At 40.8% G+C, this 14210-nt stretch overlaps 1 protein-coding gene across 6 annotated transcripts in view; it reads right to left on the reverse strand.

The window, feature by feature from the left end:
- Positions 1–3429: 3429 nt before the first annotated feature.
- Positions 3430–14210, reverse strand: part of CTXN3 (cortexin 3) — a 50105-nt gene continuing 39324 nt past the window's right edge. For 4 of the 6 annotated variants that reach the window (XM_075931916.1, XM_075931915.1, XM_075931917.1 and 1 more), the window contains one exon: positions 3431–5687. In XM_075931916.1, the coding sequence (XP_075788031.1) occupies positions 5346–5639 (294 nt within the window). In that variant the 5' untranslated portion in view covers positions 5640–5687 and the 3' untranslated portion in view covers positions 3431–5345. Of the gene's footprint in view, positions 5688–6393; positions 7955–13000; positions 13091–14210 lie in introns of those variants that run through there. The other 2 variants (XM_075931919.1, XM_075931914.1) reach the window with 2 other exon arrangements.

The following is a 14210-nucleotide window of genomic DNA, read 5'->3' on the forward strand; positions in this document are numbered from 1 at the left end:
CTACCCCTCAGCTTCTTCACCCCCTCTCCACTCTCTGTCCACTCACTATCCACGATAACTCCAAGATCTCTTTCCTGATTTGTCCTAGCCAAATTAGCCCCCATCATACTGTACATATAGTTTGGGTTATTTTTCCCGATGTGCATTACTTTACACTTATCCACGTTAAATTTCATTTGCCATTTTGTTGCCCAATCGTTCAGTTTGGTGAGATCTTTTTGGAGTCCCTCACAGTCTGCTTCTGTCTTGACTATCCTAAACAGTTTGGTATCATCTGCAAACTTTACCACCTCACTGCTTACCCCTTTCTCCAGATCATTTATGAATAAGTTGAGAAGGATTGGTCCCAAGACTGACCTTTGGGGGACACCACTAGTTACCCCTCTCCATTCTGAAAATTTACCATTTATTCCTACCCCTTGTTTCCTGTCTTTTAACCAGTTCTCAATCCAAGAAAGGATCTTCCCTCTTATCCCATGGCAATGTAATTTACACAAGAGCCTTTGGTGAGGGACCTTGTCAAAGGCTTTCTGAAAATCTAAGTATACTATATCTACTGGATCCCCCTTGTCTGCATGTTTGTTAACCCCGTCAAAGAACTCTAATAGATTAGTAAGACATGATTTCCCTTTACAGAAACCATGTTGACTTTTGTCCAACAAATTATGTTCTTCTACGTGCCTCACAATTTTATTCTACTATTGTTTCGACTAATTTGCCCAGTACTGAAGTTAGACTTACCAGTCTGTAATTGCCAGGATCGCCTCTAGAGCCCTTTTTAAATATTGGTGTCACATTGGCTACCTTCCAGTCATTAGGTACGGAAACCGATTTAAAGGATAGGTTACAAACCACAGATAATAGTTCAGCAATTTCTTTTAGAACCTTTGGATGAATGCCATCTGGTCCCGGAGATTTGTTAACATTAAGTTTTGTTTGTTCCAAAACCTCCTCTCATGACACTTCAATCCGGGACAGTTCCTTAGATTCATCACCCACAAAGGACAGTGCAGATTTGGGAATCTCCCTAACGTCCTGAGCCGTGAAGACTGAAGCAAAGAAATCATTTAGTTTATCCACAATGGCTTTATCGTCCTTGATTGCTTCTTTTATATCTCGATCGTCATGGGGACCCACAGGTTTTTTAGCAGGCTTCCTGCTTCTAATGTACTTAAAAAACATGTTATTTTTTTGAGTTTTTGGCTAGCTGTTCCTCAAAATCTTTTTGGGGGTTTTCTTCTTAGATTTTTACACTTGATTTGACAGTGTTTATGTTCCTTTCTATTGATCTCACTAGGATTGAACTTCCACTTCTTAAAAGATGCCTTTTTGTCCCTCACTGCTTCTTTTACATGGTGGTTAAGCCACAGTGACTCTTTTTTAGGTCTCTTGGTATTTTTTTTAATTTGGGGTATACATTTAAGTTGAGCCTCTATTGTGGTGTCTTTGAAAAGTTTCCATGCAGCTTGCAGGGATTTGGCTCTTCCCTGAGCAACTTAAATTACACCAGTCTAAGTGCCAGTGTGCATACCACACTGTGCTTAAGGTATGTCTACACTACAATTAAATGCCCATGGTTTGTCTGTGCCAGGTTAAGGAGCAGTTTCATTGTGGTACAGATGTTCAGGTACTGGCAGAAGCCTGGCCTGGGGAACCCAATGAGGGGAAATGGTCCCATAGCTCAGGTTCCAGCCTGAGGCCATATTGTCTACAGTACCATTGAAAAGCTCTTAAGCCTGGCTTAGGTGGCATGGCCATTCAAAGGTTTTAAATTGCAGAGTATATAAATGTTAAACATTTATATAATTCTCAGTCCCAACACTGATACCCAACCTAATAATTAAACTCACTAAGAAAATATCCTCTAAGGACTTGCTGTCTCTCTTGAAATGCATGTTGGACCTCCTTGGTCTGGACCTCCAAGGCCCAGTACTGGAGGAGCTGTAAGCTCTTGCTGAGTCTCCTGGGCTGGAGAAGCATGCTCTCCCCTTTCTCTGCCCCCACCCATGCCCTTAGGGCCAGAAGAACTTTGTCCCCCGCTAATTATTGGGATGTCCAATCGTACCATTTTCATATTGTACAGCTTTATCTTTCACTAATAAACTGATTACACTTGGCTATTTGTTCTCAAGTATTTTTAATATCAAACTGTAAATGCAGGCTACGCGTTAGTCAAACAGTCGCCTTTTTTGTTTAAGATGGCCATCATTCATGGCACTGCAACACTCATCTCAAGACTCATTCCCAGCAAATCCTCTGACTGTAAAAGGTGCCAGGAGGGAACTGAAGGCTGGGAATCAATCATAGAATCATAGAATACTAGGACTGGAAGGGACCTCGAGAGGTCATCGAGTCCAGGCCCCTGCCCTCATGGCAGGACCAAATACTGTCTAGGCCACCTCTGAAAGACATTTATCTAACCTACTCTTAAATATCTTCAGAGATGGAGATTCCACAACTTCCCTGGGAAATTTATTCCAGTGTTTGACCACCCTGACAGTTAGGAACTTTTTCCTAATGTCCAACCTAAAACTCCCTTGCTGCAGTTTAAGCCCATTGCTTCTTGTTCTATCCTCAGAGGCCAAGATGAACAAGTTTTCTCCCTCCTCCTTATGACACCCTTTCAGATACCTGAAAACTGCTATCATATCCCCCCTCAATCTTCTCTTTTCTAAACTAAACAAACCCGCATTTTTCAACCTTCCTTCATAGGTCATGTTCTCTAGACCTTTAATCATTCTTGTTGCTCTTCTCTGGACCCTCTCCAATTTCTCCACATCTTTCTGGAAATGTGGTGCTCAGAACTGGACACAATACTCCAACTGAGGCTTAACTAGTGCAGGAAAGAGTTGAGTGTTGATATATTAGTAATTATTCATTAACTGTAAACTTTATAATTCCCTAAGCCCAACTGTCCCCCTCCCAGTAAGTCCCCCTTTGTTATATTGCTATTTTGAAGTGTGTCATTCCTTTGCTGGAGTTTGTGTTGATGTATTTGTGTTGTGTTGTGTTTCTTGTGTACTGGGCTCTATATTGTGTATCAGCATTATTGTAGCATTATCTGTTTTCCTAAGAGGCAGTTGCTTTTGTGCCTCTGGCAGTGAAGAGTAATCTTGAATGGAGGCACCAGGCATTTAAAAAAAAATCTTCTCTGCCCTCTGGAGCTGGCAATAGCCCATGGGAACGCTCTGCATGTACTCCAACTGCAGTTTCTGTGTTAGACGTGTCTATCCTGAATGGTGGAGGTATAAGCCAAAGTAGCTTCGAAGAGCTGTGATGGTGAAATGAGAAGATCTGAACATTCCTCCCTCTTCCCATGCATATTGTAAACGGGAAGAGATCCACAGGGACCTTGAGGTTCCAATCTGCATTATTTCAGTACAGCTGACTCCTGCTGCTGTTCCCCACCAATTTCCCACTCAGCCCCCCCCCTCCCCTCCCCGCCAGGTAATTTCCCAGACTTCCCTGAAACCTGTCCATCGGATGGTTGTCTCCAATGATGGAGATTCTGCAACCTCCCTAGGCAATTTGTTTCCAGTTTTTAAGCACCTTGACAGGGAGTTTTTCCTAATCATTAGAGGCCATGGAGAACAATTTTTCTCCCTCCTCCTAGTAACACCCTTTTAAAACTGCTATCATGGCCCCTCTCAGTCTTCTCTTTTCCAAACTAAACAAGTACAATTCTTTCAATCTTCCCTCAAAGGTCATGTTTTCTAGACCTTTAATCATTCTTGTTGCTCTTCTCTGTACCTTCTCCAATTTCTCCACATCCTTCTTGAAATGTGGTGCCCAGAACTCAACACAATACTCCAGCTGGGGCCTAATCAGCACAGAGTAGAGAGGAAGAATAACTTCTCGTGTCTTGCTCACAACACTCCTGTTAATGCATCCCAGAATCATGTTTGCTTTTTTTGCAACAGTGTCACACATTAGGAAAAACTTCTTAACTGTCAAATTGGTTAAACACTGGAATTGCCTAGGGAGGTTGCAGAGTCTCCATCATTGGAGACATTTAAGACCAGGTTAGATAGACATCTATCAGGTATAATTTAGATGGTGTTTAGTCCTGCTGTGAGGGTAGGGGACTGGACTTGACAATCTCTGAAGGTCCCTTCCAGTTCTAGCTTTCTATGATCTATGGTTGAGGCAGCTGCTATGGGGTCTGAGGTGGCTGCCCTGCCCATCCTATGGATGCGATAGCTCTGAGCATGAGCTCTGGGAGTTTAGGTGCAGGAGGGGATAACAGGTGGAGCTCTGGGGCAAAGGTTCTGGGAGGGAGTTTGGGTACAGATGGGGGATCTGGGGTGCTGGCTAGGGGAGAGAGTTTGAGGGCTGGACAGGAGGTGAGGGGACAGTGTGTAGGTTCTGAAGAGAGTAGAGTGCACAAGAGAGGGAGGGGTGCCACACTTACCTGAGACCCCCACCCGGCAATGGCTCCTGGAGAGGCAGGGGTCTCCAGGCACTGCTGCCCCTCCATTTCCCCAGCCTCCCTGGCATCCTGCATGTCCTCCAGGCTCCCCCACTAGCAGTGCAGTGCAGAGTGGCTTCTGGACAGCATGTGCAGCCCTGCAGCTGAGGCTGGGGATAGTGTCTCTGTGTGCTGCTCCAACTGCTAGATCAGCTCATGTCATGGAGATCCTGGGATGCACATGCTGGCAGCTGGGATAAGCGAATGCTGTGGTTAGATAGTAATAGAAAAACCTAACTTCTACATAGTGCTTTGTATCAGTAGTTCTCAAAGAACTTTAAATCATTATCCCTATTTTACTGATGAGGTACAGAGCAGTAAAGTGACTTTTCCCAAAGTCATCCAGCAAATGAGTGACAGAGTTTGGAATAGGACCAGCCTCACAAAGGCCACATGGTTACTATACGATTCCTCAACTTCTTCTCTACTCCCCTCTCGTCCTCCCGACACCCTCTTGTACATTTATTTAAAAAACCAGGGAGGCTTAAAATGTTGATTTAATTGCCACATACAGCTTATAAAAACATTCTTACTCCACCTATATAGCTACTGATGATTGTAAGATAGCTACTTTCAAACTATAGGGCTTTCTCCAGTATCTACACATCAAAGTAATATTCTGGAGTCATAAGATACTATCTATGTTATATATTGTTCCAATATGCTTTGAAGTGCAGAGGTGCAAGTTAAAACTTTGCTTTATATTTTCCCCTCCTTCAAATGTTAGACTTGCTTTGACATTTATTTAAAAAATATTTTGTGCATTCATGCAAGGCAGTTTTTAGAATATCTGAGAAAATTGGAAAGAAAGAAATCTACATTCCAGATGTTATTTTAAAAAACAAATTCCTATAAATAATATTTCTAAGTACTCAATCTAAGCTAGGGCATAATCAAACTGGCCTTTCTCTAGCCCATCAAGTCCATCAGCCCAGGTTGAGGTTGGCATACTCCTGTAAGGGTCTAAGAGAATTCGGAAGCATCGGACAATGAGGATGCCTAAGAAAATAAATAATAATATCACAAAGACAAATGTGGTTTTCTGTTCCAGGGTCAAGCTACCATCTGGCAGAACATTCCCGGATGGCAACAAAGTAGAGGTGAATGGTTCTTCTTCCATTGTCCAGGGAAGCGGATAGGAGTAATCCCAAAGTTTCCTTATTTTCATCATCAATTTGCTGAGTCAAGAGTAGAAGTCACTTAGATATGCTTGTGTTATCTGTAGGGGAAGGGAAAAAATGTTAGCTGTGGATGTGCCTTATTCTGTTGTGTGGACTCATCTGAACAGAGCAGGCACAAGGGAAAGAACATGATAGTTTTCTCCATTCCACTGTTATTATTTAGTGAACATGTTTATTAGTTTTATAATATGAGAGACTTAATATTAATCATAAATGCCCTGAACAGACATCTTGGCCATATGATGGCCAAGTACTGGGCTTAAATGCGATTGCATCTACTTTGAGGAGTAGTATCCTGATTATGTACCATTTAGATTGGTGCAAAATTTTCTTTTTCTGAAAGGGGAAGTGACAGGGATTCAATCTTACTACTCAGAGAACACTGCTAAAAGATAAGCTAAGACAGGACAGTTGTGAAGGAGATTGTGTGTCATTCCGCCGGAAAGAAAAGTGCCATTATTACACCAGCAGTTTGGAGGAGCAGGGTCAGAAGATCTTTTTCAATGTCTTTCATACATAATCATCCCAAATGCAGGTAGATGACGCAATCTGGGATCTCTTACATACGACTGAAATGCAGACACCACTGAGGTGAAAGCTGGCAGCAATTCTGTCTCAACAGCACAACAAGGAATTTAGAAAAGACAAAGAGAACAGCTTCTCCATTTGAAACAAAAGGAATTTTAGGGAGACAGACTGAAATCATTAAAATGTATCTCATTATATTACAGTTAATACCCTTACCTCATGCTGAAATGCAACCTGTGGTCATTTAATAAATATCATGAATCAGGAGCTAGGTTTCACATTTCACAGCATGCCATAGCACTGTGTAGCATCATCATGTCAGTACTGACTTAAGGCCAGATCATGCCATCCTTACATGTGGTCCCACTGAAATCAATGAGTAAAGTGAAGTATACTCAAACTGGTGCCCAAATGTGGCCATAAGAAAGTCCATTACCAAAACCACACATCAGCACTATCTACAGTTCTCACATTTTTCTTAATCTCACCTCTATCTAGGTTGTGAGGAGGTTATCCGTGCTTGTTAGGGGCAACTGGTGCCTGCGGGGAGATGGGGTGCAGGGAGGGCCAACAAGAGAGGCAGAGAGGGCAATAGTGGGAGCATCCCATTTAGCAATTAAAATTTTGGCAGAGGCACAGGGCGGTGGTGCCTCTACTGAGTGATACCATGAGTCACCCTATGCTACTTGTCCCCAGTTCAGCCCAGTAGGCTACAAACTGAACACTTTGTGTAAATGGTTAGAAAAGAAACTACTACTAAATAAAATCAAACCTGGGAAAGGAGGAAGGACACAAACTGTGAAAATAAACATTTACGCTGCCATTTAAATCCATTGAGAATTAGCTATAATTTACTCACTTTAGTTATCACTGGCATGCACATGTCAATAACAACAATTATCACAATGTGGTATTGAGAAAATACAGGTAGATAATTACACATAAAATTTAACTTAAAAACGACACTCACTTCAGATAAAACTATGGAAGAGGTAATAGGAGAACAAATTTCAAAGATGTACAGTTATCAATGCCTGATCCAATGTTTAACTGAAATGATAGAGCGATATAAATTGTGTATTTCAAATCCTTTGAAAGTATGCTCCAGCTACCAGTTGATGAAAAATTCACAAGACTGGCTAATAAAAAGAACTGTGACCTCGCGATCAAACAGCTTAATGAAAGTGTCAGATCTTAGATGATACATGAAGGAGGAATTGTAAGTAAAGTCTGATGATAAATCTTGTTATAACAACACAGAAATTGAAACACAGGATTGCTGCAATGTTGCTATAATGAAGGCTGAAGACAAACCATTGCTACAAAAACAAAACAAAGCAAACCTTCATTTTAGTCACCAAATCTTTGAATCAGCAAGCACTTCAGCGCATGCCTAAGTCTCATATGACAAAGACTTCAGCATGGAAGTTAACGGCAAGCTTAAATTCTTTGTTGAATTGAAACTGAAAATCACTCCTAAAATTACCTTTTTGTCATGCTTACTTTGAGCACAGATACAAATATTTACATTACATTTACAATAATGTATACTCGTTTAACTACAGGCTATGGATTTTGGGAATGACAGGAAATGGAAAGTTTTCACCAGTCAAAGTTAGATTTCTACTGTGCCCAAAAAAACCCTTATTTTAAGTTACACTAAAGCACAAATACTTTGCATTCTTTGAAGAAACCTACTTTTAAAATAATTTGAATTATTAAAGATTGTGCGCTAACTACTTTCCTTATGGATTGAACAAGCACTAAACATGGGGGCTACGTCTACACTGGCCCCTTTTCCGGAAGGGGCATGTAAATTTCACGAGTCGTCGTAGGGAAATCCGCGGGGGATTTAAATATCCCCCGCGGCATTTAAATAAAAATGTCCGCCGCTTTTTTCCGGCTTTTAAAAAAGCCGGAAAAGAGCGTCTACACTGGCCCCGATCCTCCGGAAAAAGTGCCCTTTTCCGGAGGGTCTTATTCCTACTTCAAAGATTAGGCTTCAAAGTAGGAATAAGACCCTCCGGAAAAGGGCACTTTTTCCGGAGGATCGGGGCCAGTGTAGACGCTCTTTTCCGGCTTTTTTAAAAGCCGGAAAAAACCAGCGGACATTTTTATTTAAATGCCGCGGGGGATATTTAAATCCCCCGCGGATTTCCCTACGACGACTGGTGAAATTTACATGCCCCTTCCGGAAAAGGGGCCAGTGTAGACGAGCCCGGGGTGTATGCAGAACAACAGCAGGGACAGAGACTTGAATGGCAATCATTCACATAGCCAGAATTGGTTTTAGCTGATTTTACATAACTGAGGTGTGAAGTATGCTTTGGACTTGACAGCCTTTCAGAACCAGACAGCTAGGGATCCTGCTGCAACTACATGCACCCACACCCACATTATGTACCATTTAGATTGGTGCAGAATTTGTTTTTCTTAAAGGGGAAGTGACAGGGATCCACTCATACTACTCAAAGAACACTGCTGAAAGATAAGCTAAGAAAGGACAATTGTGAAGAAGATTGTGTCTCATTCCACCTGAAAGAGAAGTGCCATTATTACACCAGCAGTTTTGGAGGAGCAGGGTCAGGTCAGAACACACACACACACACACACACACACACACACACCCCACAAAAACACACACACACACACACACACACACACACACACACCACAAAAAACCAGTGATGGCTACTTATCGGGCATAAGTCTTCCCAACACTTAACCAAGCTTGTAAGCTTTTTGGAGCACAAAAGATCTCTTTTAGGTTTGTATCCTCGCTAGCACAATGGGGTTCTAATCGTAACTGTGGCCACTGTAATAAAACTAAATGATAAATCCAACAACCAAAGATTGCTAAAATGACAGCACATCATTCACAAAACTCACCTTTCTGAAAGGCAGGAAATGACTCCTTGAGGACCTTTGAGGTTTTATATTGTCCATATAGCAAACAAACATGTAGGGACAGATTCTCAGCTCCCAGTCCAGTTCCTTTGCATAATTCTTGAGCAAGTATGGCTTAATTCCCTTTGGCTATGTCTACACTACCCTCCTAATTCGAACTAGGAGGGTAATGTAGGCATACCGCACTTGCAAATGAAGCCCGGGATTTGAATTTCCCGGGCTTCATGTGCATAAACCGGGCGCCGCCATTTTTAAATCCCGGCTAGTTCGAACCCCGTGCCGTGCGGCTACACGCAGCATGGAGTAACTAGTTCAGATTAGGCTTCCTAATCTGAACTAGCTGTACTCCTCATTCCACGAGGAGTACAGCTAGTTCGGATTAGGAAGCCTAATCCGAACTAGCTACTCCATGCCGCGTGTAGCCGCGCGGCACGGGGTTCGAACTAGCCGGGATTTAAAAATGGCGGCGCCCGGTTTATGCAAATGAAGCCCGGGAAATTCAAATCCCAGGCTTCATTTGCAAGTGCGGTATGCCTACATTACCCTGCTAGTTCGAACTAGCGGGGTAGTGTAGACATATCCTTTGTGTAGGAATCCCTGGATCTCAAAAAGAGTTGGCTCAGCAATACCAGCAGCTTTCTTCAGTACTCTGACAGTGTGATTCCATTGGAGCTGTACCAGGAACTTCTCATGGCAACAGCTTCCCTCCAGTTTAGGCAGCTACAGGAAAATGCTAATACAACCTCAGGCTGTACTATCTTCTCTGGGAAACACCTGTGGGTCCATCCTATCCACACACTGCCCACTTCTCCTCTAACCTGCATCTCCTTTCCCAGTATACATCCTAGATTTATGGGGAGACCTTTTTGGGGTCTGGGAAATGGAAGGTGTGATGCCACAGAAGGAGTTCTGGGGAGATCTGTGCACAAAGGATCCCATTCATGTACAGATTTCACAGGGGTGATTTTACCTTATACGGAAAGTTCCTTGGAGCATAGCCTTTCTGTTTGTTGGCATAGCCCAGAGCACAACCAGGCCTTGATCCTGACTAAGTGTTTTGTGAGATATCACAATACAAATGATATTATCATCTCCATTTCAGAGACTGAGAAATGTAAGCCAAGAGTGATCAAGTGACTTGCCAAAAGGATCACAGGAGGCAGAGCGGCAAAATCAGGGATCAGAGCCAGAGTTTAGTTGCGAGATCATTCTTTCAATCCTCATTACTTCTCACCTTCTTGTCTACGCAGTGCTTTATGAAATATTGATGCTAATGATGTGAAATTCAAAAAATAATATTGCATATGTATAAACAAATTGACCCAGATAACTTTCTGTGATGCCTATAATGTAACTGCTAAAGTGGCAGCAGTCAGATGATCAAAAAAAAGAATAGGACTAAGGTGATCTGACTGTACGCCTCATTTTATGAGCAATAAGGGGCTTCTGAAAGAAGGTTTTTTTCCAACATTTGGCCCTGTGTAGATGAGCCAAATATCGGAAAATCCTCTTCCAGAAAAAACAGAAGAGGATATGCAAATGAGCACCCTATTTCCATACCTTCTTCGAAAAATAAAACACAGTATAGCTGTACCCTCTTCATGGGAATGTAGTTACTCTTGTCTTACTTTATACTGCCTCATCCATTCCTGTTTCTGAGTTCGAGGCCAGCAGATTGCTACTGCCCCTTGCCTCTCCCCCCTCCCTCCACACACACCATGCACATACATCCTCATCTTCTCAGCAACAATTTTTGGGGAAGAACCTCATAGCCTGGTGGCATGGCTAAAAAAAGACCATATAGTGCAAGAATTAGTGACTGACTTAAAAAGCAGCTTGATGGGTTTAATGAGATTTCAGGGATAATATTAACACTATATTAGGCTATGTCTAGACTACAGAGTTTTTTCGAAAAAAGTGGCCTTTTTCCTACAGCGGTAAACCTCATTTTACAAGGAAGAACACCTTCTTTTGAAAGTGTTCTTTTAAAAAAAAAAGTGTTCTTTATTACTGCAAACAGGGCTTTTTCGAAAGAGAGCATCCAGATTGCCTGGAAAGATTACTTCTTTCAAAAGAAGCATATAGTCTAGACATACCTTTACTAGAAAAGTAACTTTACTTGTTGAATAGAATATTGCAATGTCTAAATCACTCCAGTATCTTTTACCATAGATGCATGCAAGTGAATTACTGTATATATGCAGTGTATATTAATTTAATGAGACACCATATTTTAATGCATGTGTACATAAGGGCAAAGTTACTGAGGCTATGTCTAGACTACAGAGATTTTTTTGAAAAAAGTGGCCTTTTTTCAAAAAAACTTCACCTGCGTCTAGACTGCCGTCACATTCTTTCAAAATGAAATCAAAAGAACGCGGTGGTTTTTTCGACAGCGGTAAACCTGCTTTTACGAGGAACGACACCTTTTTTCAAAAGAGCTCTTTTGAAAAAAGGCATTCTTGAATGCACATAAGGCTTTTTCAAAAGAGAGTGTCCAAATTGCCTGGGTGTTCTCTTTCAAAAAAGTGTATCGCTTTTTCGAAAGTCTTGTGGCTGTCTAAAGCAGGGGTGTCCAAACTTTTTTCAAAGAGGGCCAGATTTGATTAAATGAACATGCGTGAGGGCCGACCATTTTGCCTGACGTTCTTTGAACCATTAAAATTAAATGCAAATTAACTATTTTATGCGAAGGTTATTGCAAACGGCATACTTTTCATTTCGTCACATGGATGACAAATCTAAACAGGTGTTAAATCACTCTGCCTTTCATATCTGAAGGCCAGATGAAAAAAAAAAATCCAGGAAGCTGAAATATATGTCAGGAACCTTGTAAAGTACATTACATATTATTGGTAATAAAGGTTGTCTGTCAACTTTTAAGTTCAAAAAATATGAACAGGAACATAACACCAAGTATACATGTTGTGTCCAAATATATTTATAATTGATTTAGACCAACTGACATTAACTGAGATTTTACAATGTATTCATCTCAATACATATGGATTCGTTGGAGGCCATAAAAGATAGATATTGCCAAATTACCTGCGGGGCCATATTAAACCGGAACACGGGCCGCAATTGGCCCGCGGGCCGGACTTTGGACATGCCTGGTCTAAAGGATCTCTTTCGAAAAAGCCTTTTTCAAAAGAGGCTTGTAGCCTAGACATACCCTGAGGAAAAGAGTTAGTGCCAGAATCAGCAACTGACTTTGTTGAAGTAACTGCTTGCTTTACTGGCTAATTGGATTTAAACAAAAGGAACAATATGTGAGTCAGCTGTTATAAATCAACATAGAGTCAATGCATTTACACCATATAAATGTTGTGCCCTAATTTGAACACCCCAACCCACACACACACCTTATTTCTTTTTTTCTTGGTTCCCATGTACTTTTCCTTCTAAAATGTTTACCGTTAGCAATGCACTAGCAAAATTTACAAATGATAACATTGTAATTCTTTCCCCATTGCATATTCTTAAGGCGTGTCCATAACATATTAAATATTAAAGCTCTTAAAGCAAACATATTATTAAAATATTTTACTAGGCTGGCTCCTACTGGGAAAAAATAATCCTATTGTAGTTACAAATCTTTCCAAATTAAGAAATCTGCTGCTCAATAAGTAATATTTTACATCCCTTTTCTTCGCATTAGTAAAAGGTTAACTTTGTTAACTTTAATGCACTTTTCAAAAAATAAAACATAAAAACCCAGTACAGGTCACATATACTTTGTATTAATTTATTTTAGATACATTTAATTATAGTAGCTTTTAGACATCCATGTCACAAACTCTTAACTTCTATTCAGGAAATATTGCATATAAACAGTACTAACCAGGCAAGTATAATATACTTATTCAGTAAATAATATTTATAACAAAAACTGAATGCCCAATTTTACAAGTACCTTCATCAAGTTGAGAGAAAACACAACCCATTTCCTTCTGCAGCCTTTATGGGCAGTTACAGATCTCTTTAGGTTCCATTCTTCACCTTGCTGTAATGTAAGTGCAAAATAGCAGAAACTGCTAAACTAGATAAACACCCAAGCAAGAGAGCTGCCTTTAAAAGGTGTAGAATTTTACATAAAAAACAAGGCTATGAAGACTGCTGTTTGTGTTAGAAGTAATTAGTTGACAATCCTGTCCTTTCTTTGAGGCGAGCTATGATTTCAGTTCTGCCTCAGCAACTCTTCAAGAAATTCTGCTTCACTGAGTAGAGCAGCAGCCTCGCAATCTGTCTGAAACTGTCTTCAGGAGAATATTAACATTCAAAAGAAGTACAAGAAATAAATTTAAAAAAATCACAGGGCATTCCCATATCTTTGATAAAATTAAAGTAATAAATATGCCAGAATTTCGCTTTCAACTGCAAGGATTGCTGTTAGTAACTTGTTTTTGTTACACCAAATAACATTCATCAGCCAATCTGATTACAGTTTGTGACCTTCAGGAAAACTGTTTAATTAAAAGACTTGTAAAGAACAATGTGTGACAGTAATTCTGGGCTACACTTCTTATTTAAAATAAACTGACTACAATGGCATCTGGCATGCACCCCTCAAAATAGCTGTATTTGTTTTCAAACCACATACAAAAGCTGCCCTTAATAAAATAGCCCCATTATTGGAGGGAAAAACTCCCTGTAGTACAAAATTATTCTTATTTTCCCTTCCTGAAAGAAAACAACACTAGTTTTAAAATGTTGTGCCAAGAAAATGACATTGATTTAAGCACTGTTTCCCCCTAATTTCCACTTTTTGTAGGGGTTCTGGGTGCCAGGGGAAAGGTGAACAATGTTTGGTTAGATCAGGGCATCTGTTCTACAACCCGGTGTAATGGGCAGTTTGGAACTGCCTCTCCCCTCCTTCTTCCCACCCCCCACAGCAGAACAGGACTAATTGTTTCCCAAGGTGCTTTGATGGATATTGAGGGAGGTCCTTTGTGATCCCTCTTCCACCCCCTCAGGCCAATGTAAGGCTACACACAGTCTGGCCCTTAATGCTTTGCCTGATTTCACCATAGTAAGCAAAAAGGAATAATATCTCCATCCACTCATAATACACAAATGCAAAATTCCACACTCACTTCTATAAGGAATACAAGAATAAGCTATAC

This window comes from Pelodiscus sinensis, chromosome 6 (genome assembly GCF_049634645.1).
Source record: "Pelodiscus sinensis isolate JC-2024 chromosome 6, ASM4963464v1, whole genome shotgun sequence".
NCBI classification, from domain to species: Eukaryota; Metazoa; Chordata; order Testudines; family Trionychidae; genus Pelodiscus; species Pelodiscus sinensis.